The following is a 20,520-nucleotide window of genomic DNA, read 5'->3' on the forward strand; positions in this document are numbered from 1 at the left end:
AAGGATTTTAAAACATGTTGACAGTGGAAGATTCAGGGAGCTCAGTCTATTTAGCTTAACAATCAGAAAGTTAAAAGAATGTTACCAGAGATGAATTTGTCCCATCCCTTATGGAAAAATCCTGTAGAATGCAACAAAAACTTAAATCCCTTCTGTAGTGTTCCCCCAAACCTAAAGAAAGGTTAGCTTTTTCTACTGAATGATATAGGAGTTCAAGTGATCCATCCCCTGTTGTCAATTCCCAGCTTCTGACAAACAGAGGCTAGCAACAGCATCCCTGCCCATCCTGGCTAATAGTCATTGATGGACTTAACCTCCAGGAATTTATGTAGCTCTTTTTTGGACCCTGTTATAGTCTTGGCCTTCACAACATCCTCTGGCAAGGAGTTCCACAGGTTGACTGTGTGTTGTGTTAAGAAATACTTCCTTTTGTTTGTTTGAAGCCTTCTGCCTATTAATTTCATTTGGTCAACCCCAGTAGCTGTGTTATGGGAAGGAGTAAATAACTCTTCTTTATTCACTTTTTCCACATCATTCATGATTTTATACACCTCTATCATATCCTTCCTTAGTCATCTCTTTTCCAAGCTGAAAAATTCCAGTCTTATTTATCTCTCCTCATATGGCACCCATTCCATACTCCTAATCATTTTTGCTGCCCTTTTCTTAACTTTTTCTAATGCCACAATATCATTTTGGAAATGAGGTAACCACATACGCACCCAGTATTCAGAGATTAGTCACTGCTGTAAAACCCTGATGGCTTCATCCCTACTGCATTAATATTAAAATAACTCTAATTCTATAGACCTCTGTTGTTTTCATCCTATAAAATCCCATAGATCTTCAATGAAGCCAGCCTGTTCAATTAAATACTGCTGATCCTGAATGTAGCTAAAAACGTGACAATATTTAATCTGTTCAATAGAAACATGATGTATAAAATTTATGTTCCCTATGCTTCTCCTCAATGGGGAGACTGCTGCTTGGAACAGTTTCTCTTATTTCATTACGTTTTCACATGTTGTTAAAGGAGTGAATGGACTGTGTACTTAGATACAGAACGGAATGGGCAGGGTGTTGCACAGGCCCCAACCTGCAGAGAGTTGCTGGAAATGAGCAAATGGCTCTGGTGCAACGGAAAAAGGTGTGTACACGGAAAGTGTCCTCCAGGGAGTGGCGAGCACGGAAGATGGAGGGGAATGCTTCAGGCTGGGGATTTCCTGAGAAGGAAAACAAAAAAGTTTGCTCCCTCTTCTGCTCACCTTCTCTGCCCTGTTCTTGTCCCCATTCTTCTGCTGTATCACTCTGCCAGAAAAAGAGAGTGAACTACATTCTAGTGAAAGTGAGGGTTGGATAGCCCTGACCAGAGTCTGTGTGTCCTCACACACAACTCGCCAGTCAGTGTTCCCTAGAAGGGGGCCACTCAGGAGAGATTCAAATGACTCCCAGCTAATTAGCAGAGTGCTCACAGATAAGTTTTTTGTTTCTACTGGTGGTGCACAGTCACACATAATGCACATGAAAAATTATTCTGCACATGGATGGAAATCATAGAATCATAGAACACTAGGACTGGAAGGGACCTCGAGAGGTCATCAAGTCCAGTCCCCTGCCCTCATGGCAGGACCAAATACTGTCTAGACCATCCCTGATAGACATTTATCTAACCTACAAAGATGGAGATTCCACAACCTCCCTGGGCAATTTATTCCAGTGTTGGACTACCCTGACAGTTCGGAACTTTTTCCTAATGTCCAGATAACCCTTCCTTGCTGCAGTTTAAGCCCATTGCTTCTTGTTCTATCCTCAGAGGCCAAGATGAACAAGTTTTCTCCCTTCTTCTTATGACACCCTTTTAGATATCTGAAAACTGCTAACATGTCCCCCCTCAATATTCTCTTTTCTAAACTAAACAAACCCAATTCCTTGAGCCTTCCCTCATAGGTCATGTTCTCTAGACCTTTAATCATTCTCGTTGCTCGTCTCTGGACCCTCTCCAATTTCTCCACATCTTTCTTGAAATGTGGTGCCCAGAACTGGACACAATACTCCAACTGAGGCCTAACCAGTGCAGAGTAGAGCGGAAGAATGACTTCTCCTGTCTTGCTCACAACACACCTGTTAATGCATCCCAGAATCATGTTTGCTTTCTTTGCAACAGCATCACACTGCTGACTCATATTCAACTTGTGGTCCACTATAACCCCTAGATCTCTTTCTGTCGTACTCCTTCCCAGATAGTCGCTTCCCATTCTGTATGCATGAAACTGATTGTTCCTTCCTAAGTGGAGCACTTTGCATTTGTCTTTATTAAACTTCATCCTATTTACCTCAGACCATTTCTCCAATTTGTCCAGGTCATTTTGAATTACGACCCTATCCTCCAGATTAGTCGCAACCCCGCCAAGCTTGATATCATCTGCAAACTTTCTATATCAATATCTAAATCATTGATGAAGATATCGAACAGAGCCAGTTCTTTACAAATCCATGCTGGCTGTTCCTTATCACCTTGCCACATTCCAAGAGTTTACAGATGATTTCCTTAATTACTTTCTCCACTAGCTTCCCTGGCACCGAAGTTAAACTAACTGGTCTGTTGTTTCCTAGGTTGTTCTTATTTCCTTTTTTATAGATGGGCACTATATTTGCCCTTTTCCAGTCTTCTGGAATCTCTCCTGTCTCCCATGATTTTCCACAGATGATAGCTAGAGGTTCAGATACCTCCTCTATTAACTCCTTGAGTATTCTAGGATGAATTTCATCAGGCCCTGGTGACTTATATTCCCAACATATATCTGGATAGTTGAAGTCCCCCATCACCACCAAATCTAGGGCTTTGGATGATTTTGTTAGTTGTTTGAAAAAAGCCTCATCCACTTCTTCCACCTGGGTAGGTGGCCTGTAGTAGACTCCCAGCATGACATCACCTTTGTTTTTAATCCCTTTTAGCCTAACCCAGAGACTCTCAACGCTTCCGTCTCCTATGTCCATCTCCACCTCACTCCAAGTGTATTCATTTTTAATGTATAAGGCTATACCTCCTCCTTTTTTCCCTGTCTATCCTTCTTGAGCAAGCTGTACCCTTCTGTAGAAACATTCCAATCATGTGTATTATTCCACCAAGTTTCTGTGATGCCAACAATGTCATAATTGTACTTACTTATTAACACTTCCAGTTCTTCCTGCTTATTTCCCATGCTTCTTTAATCTCTAATGATTAAAGGGAACATTGCTGCCAGTGTATCTCAGCTCTGAAAGGCAGCCCCATCTCTGTTTCCAAGGCTTGGATCCCCACAAATGACTATCAATACACCTCATTCCTGACAGGCAGCATGCCCTGCTATTCCAGTCCTGGCTACCCAGAGAGCACAGTTCAATCAATGCAACAGTCCATAATAAGTGCCGAAATCTGTTTTCCATCTTATGTGAAATATGGCACATTATCTAGCCCTAAGTTCGGTCACTGGCTAAGCATGGATTCAAAAGAAAAAGTGCCAGGTACAGAACCACCACCACGACATCCTTGGACATTTCCAGTTAAATTACTCACCTCTTTTAACCATTGCCTAGCATTTGACATAGGATGGAAGCAGAACACCAAAGAACCTGCAGGCAAATAAAACACATGTAATTACACTGAAAGCAAAGGGAAGTTATATTACCAGAGAGTACAGTTCTCAAGAGCTGTTTCACATTTTTTCTTTGAATAATAAAGTCCCTAAAAATGCAATTTAGTGACAACAGAAACTATTCACAAATGTGGATCAAATTTGGTGAGTAATTTCAGCCAAACAAAACACATGATTTTTTTTAAAAGCCAAAACAATTTGTTTCTGTATTTTCTACATCAAGCATTTTGACATTTCACTTCCAAACAAACAGCTTCATTTTGAAATGTCATTTTAAAACCACATTGAAAACATTTTGCTCACCTCCAATGAAAATTGCTTGGGTTTTCATTTCATCAAGGACAAAAAATGAGTCTAGATTCCAAATTAAATGAAAAACAACATATATTTGGGTTCCCTCTCCCAAGCCTAAGTACTTTATAAATGGGAGTTTATTACAACATCCCAAGGAAGCAAAGTGGGTTTTTTTCAGATGGGAGAAACTGAGAAACATGAAAATGTACAGGTCACCTCCAGAACAAATCCCTCATCTAAAGCAGTGACGGGCAACCTAAGCTAGTGAATGGGGCACATGAGCGGCCTCCTCCTTCCCAGTAGACCGGATGCAAGATGGTCTCCTGGGATAGGGCAGTTTTTCTAACTGTGCATGCATACCTAGAATTTGGAGGGTGTGTGGATTGAACCGGAGCAGCGCTGTGATTGGTTGCAGAGGAAGCACCTGGCTCTCACAGTCAGCGTGGTGAGCAATCAGCACCCACCTCCCATCACATGCCCCTTGCTTTACGTGCATGTCACTTTGGTATGCTGATAGGGAAAAAACAGCATGGACAGAAACCAGTGGAATCTGGCAACCGGAGCAATGGGCAATAATAAACAAAACATCTCATAGGCCACATATAGAACCCTGATGGACCACAGGTGACCCTCAGGCTGTAGCTTGCCCACCACTAATCTAAACAACACAGAACATGGACTCACACTACATATATGTGTGACACATACATATTCAGTGTGTGTGATACGCTATCTCTAGGGGGACCACCCTGTAATCTCTATATTCCTCCTTTACATATAATTGTGATATCGCATATAAGGCGGACCATATAAGGTATCAGAGGAAAGGTTATGCTCGGTTGAAAGACTTTACATCAGTTATGATCTGCTGGAAGATTTTTTTCATATTAATATAGAGAAAGCACCAATTAATGAGCCACCAGCACAACTTCCTTGGACATTTCCCATTAAATTACTCACCTCGTTTAACCAGTGATAGCAAAGGACTTTCAGTAGACCATACCCTTAAAAAAAATAAAGCATGTGATGTTATGAGGATATGTTGTAAGGCTGTCACTGAAATAAGTTGTGGGTTTGGGAGGTGCCCAGATACTAGCTTTCTAGAGACAATGACAATAGTAGTAACCAACACCTAGGTGGGAGCTAAAAAGAAATCACCAGCTGTTGACTAGCACAGGAGCTACAATTCAATTACTTGCTTCCATAAAGCCCAGAGATTTTCCCACCCCTCACCCAATATGGAAGGTGTACCCAAAAAAATTTCCCCAACTCCTGCCCCTCGTTGTCAACTAGTTACACAGCTGTCAAGTGTCAGAGGGATAGCCGTGTTAGTATGAATCTGCAGAAGCGGCGAGGAGTCCTGTGGAGAAGTTGCTTTTGTAGTTAGCGAGCCATTCACAGTCTGTTTAATCCAGAGTTGATTGTGTCAAACTTGAAGATGAACTGTAGCTCAGCAGTTTCTCTTTGAAGTCTGGTCCTGAAGTTTTTTTGCTGCAGGATGGCTACCTTTAGATCTGCAATTGTGTGTCCAGGGAGATTGAAGTGTTCCCCTACAGATTTTTGCTGTAGTTAGGCTTGCTAACTACAAAAGCAGCTTCTCCTCTCTTGGAATTCACACCTCCAGATCAGCTACTAGAAGTGGGCCTCATCCTCCTTGATTGGATCCACCTTGTCATCTCCAGCCTGATTCTGGCCTGTATACTTATACATGCCTCTGACGAAGTGAGTCTTTGCCCACGAAAGCTTATGCTCCAACACTTCACTTAGTCTATAAGGTGCCACAGGACTCCTCGCCGCTTACACAGCAGAAGTGGCGTGTTTTGCTTGGTAGTCTGCCTAAGCATCACAAGCACAGAACTGATTAGGTACCATAGAGAGTCTTTGTTTAGTGCTGAAATCACTGATAATCAGATCTAAGTGTTTAGGGTTCATCTACACTGCATGCTTATTTTGAAATAAGCTATTCCAGAATAGTTATTCTGAAATAGCTTATTTTGAAATAGCACATCTACACTGCAGGGAAGCCTCAAAATCAGTTCAAGGCAGGCTTCCCTAATGTAGATGTGTTATCTCAATTTAGAGCCCCAAGAGGCACTGGGGAGGAATAACTTAGAATGGCCCTGGTAAGGGGCTATTTTGAAATAGCAGAAGTGGCGTGTCTACACACGCCTTATTTCGAAATAGCTATTTTGGAATAGGCATTATTCCTCATAGAATGAGGTTTACAGATTTAGGAATAAGCAGTCCATTATTTCAAAATTACTTCAAAATAACGGAATAGCTATGTAGATGCTCGCACTGTTATTTTGAAATAATGCTTGTTATCTTGAAATAACGGTGCATCATAGATGCTCCCTTAGACCTACTCCGGAACAGTGTTTCTGGGGAAGAGACACCCCAGCTTGCACTAGCTGTGAGGTTCCCTCACTGAGAGCTGAAACGTCAAACGATCGACTTGCAGAGGTCAAAGTAGCAGGTGTCACCCCTCTGACTTGTTGCCTAACACTAAAGAGTCACTTAAAATCTATCTTGTGTACTCAATAAATTTGTTTTACTGTTTATCTTTAGAAGTGAGTTTGCCTGAAATGCCTGGTAAATTTGCTCAAGAGTTTTATAAAGGCTGGTGTACATAAGTGGTGAACCAATTAATATATAAGTGGTGAACCACTGCTCATCTTCAGCACTGCAAGATGGTATATTGCTGAGGTACAGCGCTGGGAGCTGCGGGGTTGGCTGGTGCCTTTCTCTGTGGGATTCATGAGTGGTTTTAGGAGCATGCATACAATCTAGCTGGGCATGGGGCTCCACAAGTGATTGTGCTGAGTGATCATAGTTCCTGAAGGGGTTTGCTGCTTGTCCCTAGCAAAGCATTGTGAGAGACAGCCCAGACTGGAGAGCTAAGGGGCAGAGAGATCCCACAGTCCCAGGCTGCACCCCAAAGTTTCCGTCACAATGTGATCTCATTACATATGATAAAAAGGCATATGACACTATCCAGTCTTTTGAACAATTGCTTAACAATTTGGTCTCTATCTAGAGCTTCTGGGGCTAGACAGGGAGCAACAATTCTGTTTTGTTACAAGTTTCTAACTTTGCTTTTGATCAGCATTGGAATGAAAACCCAAGGGCATGGATTCTGCAACCTGATGGGGTTAGAATGCCGACCCGGGCTGTCAAAGAGCCAGGTTCTTGTCCCTGCTCCATGCACAGGTTTTCATCCCAGATCACTTCAACTCATGCAAAGCTGAGCAAATAGGAACTGAAACCAGATCTGCTGACTGACTCCCAGACATGTGTGTCTGCCCCAACACCATCCCTCTTCCTAATGGATTGACTAAACTTTACCTGGTGAATGCTGTTAATGCACATACATTGAAATTAAGTGTATTGCCTCCTGGAAAGGAATTCAGTTATGATTATGAATGTGTGACCTTCCAAGATATGTAGCCCAATCCAGCACTCCATGCTTAGCTGATACAAAACCCATTGAAGACAATAGGAAAACTCACTTTCCATTGGATCAGCCCTTATAGAAATAGTCCCACTGCGGCTATTGGGACTATTTTCAAGGTCTGTGGGACCAGGAGCCTGATCTTGATTTATTATGTGACAGGCAGCTTTACCTGAAGATGAAGTGATGGCACGTCATTAAGTCACCAGCCCATTCATGGTTTTTTTTTTTTGCTCTTACTTGAAAACAGGAAACATGCCCCGAATATAATCCTTGAAAGCCTCCCTCAGGCTGAACACCGACTCTTGGAAGTGAGCTCAAAGCACATGGGAGAACACACACAATCTGGGGTGAGACACTGTCGTACAGCATCCTGTCAGTGAGACGTCTGGAAGCAAGAACGCAGAGACCTGATGGTGACAAGACTGGTTAAATACAGTATAACCCCAGGCAGAGTCCTGCCTGGTATCAGAAACTATTTGAAGAAGTAAAAGGATCGTTTGGGGTGGGGAACCTTTTGCGGGGAGGGGCTGCTGACCCACAGAAAAATCAGTCGGGGCCTGCACAAAAATGAGAAGCAGAAAAAAAAACCTCACTGACACAGGGCTGGATGGAGGGGCAGGGGGCTAGCTGGGCAGCTGCCCGGGGTGCCAACCTATGGGGGGTGCCTGATGGCAACTGTAAGGTGCGCAGTGTACCGGGGGGTGGGGCCACGCATGCCCTGCACACCCGCTGCCTGGGGCGCAGGAATGGCTCGAGCCGGCCCTGCACCGACATGGATTCTAACTGAGGAGAATGACACACCCCCACATTCCCCTCTCACACCAGAGCCTGGGGGGATTTGGGCTAGTAGATTTTGTGTGAGGAAAAGCCTCCAGGAAACCAGGGGGAAGAGAAGCAGGTTCCTCCCCCTGCCAGGATCAGATCCAGCTCTGTCTTGCCTGACTCCTGCCCACGAGGCTTGGGGCTTCTCCCCCCACAGGTGGCAGCCAGCGCTGGCACTCCAGGCCTGCGAGGGATGCCACAGCGATGGGGGGCGAGGGAGCAAGGAGGCTGGAGCACTGGCGCTGACTCCCCAGTGGTGGTGGTGGGGGGGAGCCTGGGCCTCAGGGCCCAGATTCAGGCAAGCCAAGGGCTGAATCCAGCCCCCAGGCCTTAGGTTCCTCACCCCTGGTTTAGGGGACCAGAAAATCAGATGTAATGATTATATTAAAAATGTACTAACTATCTAGATATTAAGTGCATTTTTGTGTTCATTTAACACTAGCCAATGACACTTCTGCTTATCTCCAGGATGGAACCAGCCTAGGCAGTGACCATGCAAACATCTTCAAACCAATGTAACACAAATCTGCCCTTAGCTGAACAAATTCACAATCTCCTACCTGCTATCACCTGATGTCCTCTGGTCCAGGACCAACTTTTTTGTTGAAAAGGAAAAGCATCAGAAGTAAAACTGACCTGCAACATATTGTGAATAAAATGTGCAGTTAAAAGAAATGCATAAATTAATGTGAGACAAGGTCAATGCTACATATAGTAAGGGTGAGATTTTCAAAGCTAAAAGTTAGAAAATTGCACATAGGCATCTACTGGGATTTTAAAAAATACCTAAGCAACTTAGATACCTAACTCCAATTGATTTCAGTGGGCGTGAGGCATCTCATTGCAGTGTATTTGATGAACAGCAAAAATAATATCTGCTGTTTCAAGTCCCATGTGCAAGCCACAGTGTTAAGCACCTACCCAGCTTAGGAGCTTTTGAAAATCCCACTCTGTGTTTCTCTGCATCTTTAAATGCCTAAATACCTGGCTAGCCTGAAGCAGAGCCAGATCCAACTTTCCATTACACCAGTGATGAGCTGAATATTTATGGAGTTCCAATGTGGGAAAGGGGAGCAAAAGTTGGACCTGTGTTCTCGTCTGAGCGCACAGTCTGCACATACTAACAAATTTTCTGCTTGAATTGTGGCAACATCAGGATTGCCATTAGGTGGCAGCATTGTATGATCTTTTTCTTTAAACTATTTTTATAACCTTTTGATTCTAACTTCAGAGATAATTGCCACAATGCCAGTAATATCTAGCAAAGGAGAAGGCCCCACCTTAAAACCCTTATTCTTATTAATAGTTTTTAGCCAATTCCACGGTCTTAGTGAAGACAGCACCAGGCAATGAATGCGGCTAGTAACAAAAGTGCAAATTATTTTGTGAGTAAGGGCTGCAGGCCTGCATCCCTTGTGTGAAAAGCTGGGTTGGATAGAGTCTGTATACCACAGTGGGGGGATGGAAGTGAGCTATGGTGGATAGAAATGCGACCTCTCCAGAATAATTACATGAACTTTTTGTCCAAAAAAAAAAAAGAGAATGAGGAGGTTTTTGAGGCAAAATATGAGCAGAGGCATCCTGAAAACAGTTGAAAAGATCTTGCATGTTGTGTTTCCTTTCTGATTTGGGCATGAGATCCTGTTTGCAATGTCCTTAATATTTACAGTTACCTATGCATCTTAAATTATTGTGCTGTTTATATTGTAGGTGCTCTAGGCATGGACAAGAAACAGGCTTGCCACATTCCAAGAGTTTACAGATGATTTCCTTAATTACTTGCTCCATTATCTTTCCTGGCACAGAAGTTAAACTGACTGGTCTGTAGTTTCCTGGGTTGTTCTTATTTCCCTTTTTATAGATGGGCACTATATTTGCCCTTTTCCAGTCTTCTGGAATCTCTCCTGTCTTCCATGATTTTCCAAAAAGCATCCTCAGAAATCAGAGTCAGTTTGAAAGCAGGGAGAAAGGCCCTCTTCACGGCAAAACAATTTAATCGGTTCCAGTTAAAAATCTAATAGCACCTGCTACAAAGACCCAACATGTATGTGAAGAGGCAGTATTGCCTAAATGCTGACATAGATGAAATCACAAGCAATAGGAAACATCTGTTTAATGACTTGGAGAGCTTACCATATGTCATGGATAGGGTTACACAACTCTGGAAAACAGTCTCTTCCTCAAGTGATTTCTTATCCTCCTCACTGCTCCTGTAAGGAAGAGCCACTGAAAACCACTTCTGTAGAAACTGCCATTGTCAGCAGCAGGCCAACCAATGTAGCAGTGGAGGTGGGGTAGATTATGATGACTAGGATTGTCCTGAAGTCTGGAAGACACTTTATCAGGCCACAAAGAGTGAGGCATTGTGGGAAGAGGAGCAGGGCATGAAAGAGAGGCTCATATGAACCTCAGCACGTTAATAATGGGGCAATCCCCAAGGCTGGTGGTGGAGGCATTGAGCTCTTTCCAAAGGCTTCAGTGACTGCAGTGTATTAATTAGTAAAGTCATGTCTACATGCTCCTGTGGTTGGTTGTATAGAGTCTCTTAACAATTAACAATGTTGCCAGATCCAATGAGTCTAAAATCCCAGTTGATTCCAACCCCTCAAAAATTCTCCTTGGCCTCTGAGGATAGAACAAGAAGCAATGGGCTTAAATTGCAGCAAAGGAGGTTTGGGTTGGACATTAGGAAAAACTTCCTACCTGTCAGGGTGGTTAAACCCTGGAATAAATTGCCCAGGGAGGTTGTGAAATCTCCAGTTCTGGAGATATTTCAGAGCAGATTAGATAGACATCTATCGGGGTGATCTAGACGGTGCTTGGCCCTGCCATGAGGGCAGGGGACTGGACTTGATGACCATAGTGTTCTATGATTCTATGAGAGTTTAAAAATAAGTTTTTTTTTAAAAAAAATGATAGATAGATAGATAGATAGATAGATAGATAGATAGATAGATAGATAGATAGATAGATAGATAGATAGATAGATATTTTTATTTGTCTTCTGGCTTTTCTGCAGTTAGGTTGCACTTGCTTTATTCTTTCCCTCTAGTCAGTCAAGAAACTTTTTTTTTAATGAAAGCTGAGAATCTCATGCAATAGTATGATTCCAGCAGCTAGGACTTTAAGAAAAACACTTTAAAAAAGTGGGAGCCAATATAAAAATTATAAGAATCATGATAAAAAAATCTTGCAGAAAATAAGCCCTTTTCCGGAAGATCCCTTATTCCTACAGGCTGGCGCTTTTCTCCGGCAAAACCCCGAGCCGGAAAAAAGCGGCAGCCATGTTCATGCAAATGCCACAGGGGATATTTAAATCCCCCGCGGAATTTGTAATTCTGAAGTGTCTCATTAGCATCCCTTTTCCGGAAAGGGGTGCCAATGTAGACACAGCCACGATGTTTTTTGAGGTGGAACTTTTCCTCTGCAGACCTAAATGAGCCAAATCCAAACCCTAAATACATCTCCCTCCCCTGAGCTGAACTTTCCAGCCTGGGACAAGTCCAGCAGGGGAAATTTCAACATCCTAAACATTCAGATTACAGTGATACCGGGAACATAAATGACACGCGCGCTCTGGCAGAATGCCCATGCTAATCGGCTACACCTACTTACCTCAGGCCTGAAACCAGAAAATTCCTATGGGCTGCAAAGGAAGCATGCACTCATGGACATTCTCAATAAATAAAATGTGGTTCATCTTGCCTCATTTATTAAAGCATTACTGAAGGAAGGCACTCGGACACCACAGTGATGGAAGCACGTGAATGCCTAGCCCGATCTCCGTGCTATTTCTTTAGGCTGAGGGTGACAGCAGCCACTCCTTGACTGATTAGATAAGAACGGGAGGAGAGACACTTGGGGGAGGCTAACGGATGAGTTTATAAAAACAATGAATGAAGTTTAGAACACCTGGGTTCTTCTTCCAGCACTGCCAGAACCTTCTTGTACGACTTTAGACCAGGGGTCTCAGATTCCCAGGCTGTGCAATCCAGCCCAAGACACCCAGCAGGTGAGGGGAGGAGTAGCTGTCCATTACCGTTCCCCCCAAATCCCGCCCCTTCCTGCCATAAGTGCTGGATTTCTGCACAAGCTGAGTGAGCTACAGCTTCAGACCTCAGATTATGAGGGGCCTCTAAATACAACACAATGATTAGTTTTCAGTTGCACGCTCGCCTAAGTACCAGTATATATCCAAATATCAAACTTTACTCTTTCTATTTTCATTGAAGCAAAATGCAGGACAATGTAGCACTTTAAAGACTAACAAGATGGTTTATTAGATGATGAGCTTTCGTGGGCCAGACCCACTTCCTCAGATCAAAAACCTCAGATCTGAGGAAGTGGGTCTGGCCCACGAAAGCTCATCATCTAATAAACCATCTTGTTAGTCTTTAAAGTGCTACATTGTCCTGCATTTTGCTTCAACTACCCCAGACTAACACGGCTACATTTCTATCTCTATTTTCATTGTCCTTCTAGTTGGAGCAGGGTCTTCAACCTTTCTAAGCACGAGATCACTTTTTGAATTACTTGCTATCCAGGATCCACCTCAAACCCAAACACCCTTGCCCTGCCTCCTTCCCGCCCCTTCTCATTCCATCCTCTCTCCTCCACCTCACTCACTTTTATCAGGCTGGGGGCAGAGGGCTGAGGTTCCTGGGAGGGGGATGCAGACATTGATCTTGGGCTAAAAGATTTGGAGTGTGGGAGGGGTTCTGAGCTGAGCCTGGGGCAGTGGGTGGAGGTGCAGGAGGGGTTCAGACTGCAGGCTCTGGGAGGGAGACTCGGCTAGGGCAGAGGTTTGGGGGGCAGGAGGGGTTCAGGACTGGGGCTGGCGTTTGGAATGCAGGTTCCAGCTGGGCACCGCTTACCATAGGTGGCTTCTGGGTGGTGGTGCAAGGGACTAAGGCAGGCTCCCCTCTACCCTGGCCCTGCACCTCTCCCAAAAGCAGCCAGCAAACTGTCTCCATCCCTGCCCCCTCTGCTCTGTGGAGATGGGGTACAGGGTGAAGGGAGGGGCACTCTGACATCAGCACCCCCGCCTCTTCTTCTTGGGCCCTGCATAGCAAACAAGAGGCTCCTGAGCCTGGGGTGGGGGGCCGCTCCAAGGCAGAGGGCAGGAGCAGCACGGCAGTGCTGAGCGGGGCTGAGCAAGAGCCAGCGCCTGACAGCCTCCCGGCCAAACCTGTCGGGATCACCTGTCAGAGGCTCCAAGATCTACCAGTAGATCCCGATCTATTGGTTGGTGACCACTGAGTTAGAGCAATGCACTTTTTTTGGTAATGCTATGGGGCCTCTCAAACTTGTCATAGTGTAGCACCGCAGCATATCTTAATCTGGCCCTGCCTGCCACCTCCCCACTCTCTCCCTCCCCACGGCACCCCGTCCACGAGGACGCAGCTTAGGGGTTCACCGGGTGCCTGGCACTGCAAGGCGGCAGCAGTCCCCCCACTCACGCACCCACACTCCCACACACCCGACAGTGGCAGGGAAGCAGAGTGTAGAACTCCCCCAGTGCACTCCATTTCCTCACAACTCCTGCTGCTGTGGGAAATCCGGGGGGCTCCGACCACTGCAGACATGTGGCACTTGCCAGCCCCCCTGTTTTGAGACCCCCGCTTTAGAGACAGGCACACCACTCTTCTGCCTCTATTTCCTCACCTGCAAAAAGGGGATACTCTTACCTTCCCTAAACAGGTCTCTCAATATGCATCATTCTTTTCTGTTTGTCAAGTGCTCTGACCTCTTTGAATGGAAGGCTCTACAGCATCACATGCTGCTATTAATCAGCTGTGTTATTGTGGGGGATTTGGCCAAGGAACATTTTCACACACAGACTAGGCACCATGTCGTCATTCCAGTGCTTTTTATTTATAAAAAAAAAAAAAGTGTGAGGGGTTCATACAATTTACAGTTTTCCAATGCCCCACAAACGTCACACACCTAGGGAGCACACAGTGCTTACTGGGTTTAACAATAAGTTAAAGATATCTTGTATATAAATTTAGCCCAGAACAATAAAAAGGTGGTGGGCCAATAAATAACATTAATAAAATAAATATTAAATAAATAAATAAATACACAAATAAATAAATACATAATGCAAATTGGGGGAAAATCGGCATCATAGAAAATATTTTTCAGACACAAGAAATGATAAGAGACACGTGCAAAGCATGATAAAAATAGGGCCAAAAAAAAAAGGACTGGGCCATGCAGCTTAATTAGACGGGAGGGTGAAACATCTGGGCTGTGCTTGTCTTGTCAAACTCTGAAACAGGAGCACAGAGGATTTCCCTGGGATGATTTACATGTTTCAAGTTGCACAGCTGCTCAGGTGTTTTGTTGGACTGGAGGTGCTGGGTTTGATTCTGCAGGGTGCTGAGTGCCTCCTCCTGTGATGTGCTGGGCACCCTACCTCTGCAGATGAAATGACCCATCCTGTTCCTACTGAAGTCTTCAGTTTCAATTCCACCAACTGCAATGAAAGCAAGAATTCAAGCCCAGAAGAACTCTTTGGAAAGCCTGATTTAGGGCCCCATCCTCTGTCTTGCTCATCCTCAGGTGGCGAGATGGGTGGCTCGGCAGGATGGCAGTTCTAGATTTCTGTCCCATCAGCCTTGTCCATCCAGTCCAGTAGGATATCCAGCTCCCCAAGAGCTTTCAGACCTGCAGAGTGAACATCCATCTGAAAGGGAATGCAGAGAATTGCTTGCTAAACAGCTAGTTCGGTTGCAATAACAGAAGCACATTTTTAAAGGGCCTTTTGGTTTTCTATCAATGCCCCAGAACCAGTGTCTGCAACCAAGACAGTAATAAGTATTCAGCACTGTATCTCTCAGGTGCCACTCTGGCAAATGGTGACCGTAACTCACACCCAGGCTCTCAGTCCTTCCCCATCCTCAGACTCAACCTTGGGCATTTGGTTCATCTCCTTCTCGGTTTTGATTTGGGCATTAATGTCAGTGCCAGCCTGTTTGATGACTGGAGTTGGTAGGCAGAGCTCAAAGCAACAAAGGTTTTCCCTACCAGGTGCGGTACTCATTTTTTGAGGAGTAATGTTAGTTCGAACCAAGGAGTTTGATTCGAACTAACATCCTGGAGCGCACTTCCTGGTTCGAATCAGCTGCTGAGTGGAATAACGCGTGGGCGAGATATTATGCTAATGAAGTGCGGGATATTTAAATCCCCGCTTCACGGGCAATTTCGGTCGGCTACATTTGCATCCCTAGCTCGAACAAGGAGCAAGTGTAGATGTACCCTTACTGTGTGAGTAGGCAGGACCTTAGTTTAAAATATTTCATTAGTGTATTGTTATAAAATCACATCTCTAAAAAAAAAATCACACACACCCCTGCTGCCATTGGGCATCAGTTTAATAGCACTGCGTAGGGGCCCAGAAATCCTGACAATGGTCCTGGGCAACAGGGAGCTCAGAGGTCCAGACAACACACACTGCTTAGAGGAATAGTGATAGAGATGCAGCCATGTTAGTCTGGTGTAGCTGAAACAAAAAACAGGACTATGTAGGACTTTAAAGACTAACAAGATGGTTTATTAGGTGATGAGCTTTCGTGGGCCAGACCGACTTCCTCAGATCAATATGTGGAAGAAAATTGGCACAACCATATATACCAAAGTGATACAATAAAAAAAAATGAACACATGTGAAATTGATAAATCAAATTTTAGAACAGTCGGGGTGAGGGGGGAAGGTAAGTTTCTGTGAGGAGTCTGTGGATGCCACCTAGAGGAACTCAATGCATTGACAGCCCTGAGGACCTTTGGACACAACCCAGAATCGTTACAGCACCCGAAAGCCGCAAAGTAAGATTCTCAAAGGGCGCTTTCCTTCGGGTAGAGAAAAGAGAGCATCCCAAGTCAGTGTCACTTCAGCTGTCACATTCTAAAACCAGTTGTCTGCCTCCCGCATGAGACACTCTCTGCATAGCCATTAGCTACATCAGAAAGCAAATAGTGATTTACCTTTTCATACTGGCTCATGATTAGTCCATATTTATGCTTCACATCCTCTCTGCAGTGGCACATGCTAACTTGATGCTGGAGAGGGATAAAAGCAAGGCAATTAATGACAGATACGCAGACATGAATAATACCTCATTATAGACATAGGGCTCAGTTCTGCTATTCTTACTAACACTGAATAGCACCTTACTTCTCCAGTAATCCCATGGGATTCCTCCCAGAGTAAGGAACTACTCAAGGCAAGTAACAGGGGCAGAATCTAGCTCATAATTATAACTCGTTCCTTTATATTCCTGGACAGATTCTGGTCTGTTACCTCGGTGTAAATCCAGAGTGATTCTATTCACTGCAGTGGCTTTTCTCCACATTTACACGGTGAGCAGAATTTGCCCCTTTCCCTCTGACTTACACAGAGTCGCAGGTCCTTCTTAATGCTGAGAAAGGTGTTGGCTATCCTGCTGACCTTCCTGATGATGGGGGAACTGGATACTTTGCAGTGGCTGAAAACGGTAGTCAGGTAAAATCGTAACAAGTGACGAAGGAAACAACACCTGTCCATGGGCTACAAAAAAAAAATCAGCTCAGTACATACAGCAAAAATCCTTGTAAAAATCAAGAAGTCATGTATTATGTAACCAGCTGTCTACGTGACACCTTAGTGTATGGATGGAATTCATCCCTGCTATGCAGGGATTTCAATGGTGCCTTAGTCATATATTGGCCCTCTCCACATGTATGACTCTTATTCTCAGTGAACTTTGCCTTAAATTCCTTCCCTGAAGAATTTATAATCCAAGGCTCTGGTCCTAGACCCTCACCCACATACTCTACTCACATGAGCAGACCTTTGACTTCAATATGACTATTTATATGACTAAAGTCACTAAAGCACAAATAGCAACATGGAGTCCTAATGCACCTTAAAGACCAATACATTTATTTGGGCATCAGTTTTTGTAGGTGGGAGCTCACTTGGTCAGAGGCATGAAGGGAACTCCTGCCCACAAAAGCTGATGCCCAAATAAATGTGTTAATCTTGAAGGTGCCTCAGGACTCCTTGTTGTTTTTTGCTCAAGCAAACTAACAGGGTTATTCCTTTGAAAGGATAGCTCAAATGAGCACAATAGTACAGCACAAAGTACACCAGGTTCTCAGTACTGGTTGGGGTTTTAAACTGCTGCCCTTTTCTGTAATATCCATGCACCTTACTCCTTTATGGCTATTTGGGCTGGATCCTTAATGGATTCTAAGCAGAGCTGCGAGAGGGAGGGGAGAGGTGTTGCAGCTAGACAGGGAGGTTTGAGCATCAAAGAAGGTGCAAATCAAAACTAAGCAACAGGGTGTGGAGAAGAATCCAAGCAGACCCTCTTACAAGGGCTGTTACCCCTCAAATTCCATCTTCCCCCTCTCCATACTCCCTTGGCCAGTGGATAGATATTGTACATACCTCAGTGTCTTGCAAAGAATATGATTGGTGTAAAAGTCTGATGTCTGTATGTTCATCTTTAGATTGCTGAACAAGAGGGGAAAAGAAAAAAAACAAATCAGACAGATATCACTGAGTGAAGGTTTGCTTTTATGAGGGATCTTTCAATAGATCAGCATGATTCAGAGTTACAGCGATAGGTGGGTTTCCAAATAGTCCATACTTACAATCATGTCTTTAATGGCTCTAAAGCTGTGCCTTATTTCATGGATGTTCACAGAGATCACACATTGGCCCAAGTGGAGTCTTCGGAGGCTGGTGGTGGGTTTCAGACATATCAAAAGTGCAGTGGAGAGGAGACAGAAGAAGCAGGTACCTTTCATTCTCCTGCAGATTACAGAAACTCACTTCTAGCCGGGACAACTGTTCAGTAGGAAATAAAACATTGCTCACTTATTGATGGTTTACACAAGTTAAATCTTGGTTTTGCAACATAGGAAACCAATGCTGTTGATACTGGGGTTCAAATTCATAGTGGAGTCCTGTGTCTAGAGCAGGATTGCCAGGTGTCTGATATTGACCTGGACAGTCCGGTATTTTCACCTTCTGCCTGGTAAAAAAAATTCAGAAAATACCGGACACCTGAAATGCCCGGTATTTTCTGATTTTTTTCCTAGCCAGGAGGTGAAAATACCAGACACCTGGTAACCCTACAATACATTCAGCAACTGGGCCTGGGACCTGCCTCCCCCTCCCCAGGATCCCCTGCTTAGCTGGTTCCACAGGGAAGCTGCATTCTGGCTCCATCAAAAAAACAAAATGGCCACTGGCAAAATGCCTAAAGAACTGAAGCAAGGGGAAGCAATGCCTTCCCTGGGTCTTAGTGCTCAACCTCTCTCCCCTCCCCTCTTCCCCCTGCCCTCAACAAAAAATTTTCTCTGGTGTTTTTTCGGGGGGAGGTGGGGTGTTCAGTATTTTTGGTTAAACCATCTGGCAACCTTAATCTAAAAGAGGGTTAAGTCACTGTAGGCTCACCCATCTTCGTACCTCCTTTCCTTCCAACATTTATGTTAACCTGCTAAGATGTCCTTTACCTTCACACAGACTCACTTCGATTCATCCATTTACCAGTGTACAAGAGGCATGTCCCTTCTGACATCACTTTTACATTTTATAACCCTGAGCTTAGACAGGTGGATGAATGGAAGGAAAGCCAAAGAGAAACAGACGCTTGGACTGTGCCAATTATTTCAAGAGGTGATAGAAAAGTTTGGTTTGCTGACTGTTTCCTGCTTGTATTTAAATATGTGCACCTGGATCTGGAATTAGGAGACCCTATTGATATGCACGGCTGGAAGGGACCTAGAGAGGTGTCTTCTCCATTCCCTCTAAGTTGAGGCACCAAGTTTCTGTTGCTCCCCAGGAAGGAGAGTGAACAGCTTAGAACATCATAACAGTATCATAAAAGGAAATTCAAGCTGCTGGTAACAAATTCTCTAAGCGCTTGTACAAGTTCTCTCTTTCAATGGAGCAGGTCCTGAGTGGAATATGGGGAATAGCTATAGCCAGCCATGGGCAGCCAAGAACAGTGAGTGGGACGCATAAATAGCCCTCCTTCACCTGCGTGGGCCACCGCAGCCTGCAGACCACTGGGCTTCCTGTCTGCCCCACATGTCTCTTGTGCCAATGAAGCCCCGCTCTTCCTACTCCTCCTTGGAGCTCTTAGCACCTTTGGAGCGCCACGAATTGTCTGATTTATGCTCCCCCCCCCCACCCCCCACCACCACCACTGCCAGAGCTTGAAGAGCTGCAAACAGCTGATTCGCAGCATTCCAGCTCTGGGAGGAAGTTGGGGTGGGGGGTGGAGCAGGGATGGAGTACCAACCAGTGAATTCATGGTGCTTCAGAAGTGCTGGGAGCAGTGCCAGATTTATGCACGAGCTAAGAAAGATACATCTTGGGGCCTCAGATTATGAGGGGCCTCTAAATTGAAAAAAAACCCTAAATTTAAGTTTTTGGTGATGCTACGGGTCCTCTTAAACGTGACATAGTTTAGGGGCTCAGCGTGGCTTACTCTGACCCTGCCATAGGTCTCCAGTGCCCCAGTGTGCAAGAGATACATGGGGGAGAGGTGAAGACGAGGTCTGCAGGGCCACAGGTGAAACCTCAGTGGACCAAAGCTGCATCCATCCATTTTTTTTTTTTTTTTTTTTTGAAGACAAGATCAGCTACTTAGAAGTGCTTAGGTTATCTGTCACAATTAGGTCTTGTTTCCTGGTATGACATTGTCACAGTTCATCCTCCTCTCTGGGACAAACAGAAACGTAGTAAGTCCCTGCCTGATGACTCATGGTGCTATGGAGATAGGCAAAGGGGTGAGTTGATGTAACTAAGGTAAAATTCATCCCCCCCTCCTCCCCCCCGTTTAGTACACCAGAATAAAGCTTACCACCAACAACATCCTTTTTTGGTTTGGGAATTCTTCACAGAAATCCAGCCTACCTCACAGGATGTTGTGACCACATATCTAGCACAGATTGTGAAGCATTCAGATATCATGATGAGGGGGACCATATAAGTACCCTAGATAGGTAGACAAAGTCTAGTCCTATATTCAGTGGGACAAATGTATCTTTTTATAACTCTACTGAAGTCACACCAATGCTGAATTTGACCTAATGCATCAGTCTAATGGGTCTTTATATTTAACCGTTTATGGAGAATTGAGCTAAAGTAATGTAAAATGATAGAATGGAGACAAATAGCATACCTTGTTTTTTAAGATGTGTGTTGTCTTGTCTTGTGATATACCATCTCTCTGCCTCTGAGGTTGCTTCCCCTTTATATACAGGTGAGAAAAGGAAATGAAGTTAAAGGTGGAATTCCCATGGTATTTCTGC

At 44.4% G+C, this 20,520-nt stretch overlaps 1 protein-coding gene across 1 annotated transcript; it reads right to left on the reverse strand.

Annotated features, from left to right (window-relative positions):
* Positions 1–14,806: 14,806 nt before the first annotated feature.
* On the reverse strand, positions 14,807–18,018 carry LOC142820862 (interleukin-20-like). Its single transcript, XM_075909852.1, has 4 exons — positions 17,848–18,018; positions 17,642–17,707; positions 16,604–16,756; positions 14,807–14,896 (listed from the first exon to the last, which is right to left on the reverse strand). The coding sequence occupies exons 1-4, from the start codon at positions 18,001–18,003 to the stop codon at positions 14,807–14,809; spliced, it is 465 nt and encodes a 154-aa protein (XP_075765967.1). The 5' UTR covers positions 18,004–18,018.
* Between the last annotated feature and the right edge of the window lie 2,502 nt (positions 18,019–20,520).

The sequence above is a fragment of the Pelodiscus sinensis genome, chromosome 27, assembly GCF_049634645.1.
Source record: "Pelodiscus sinensis isolate JC-2024 chromosome 27, ASM4963464v1, whole genome shotgun sequence".
NCBI classification, from domain to species: Eukaryota; Metazoa; Chordata; order Testudines; family Trionychidae; genus Pelodiscus; species Pelodiscus sinensis.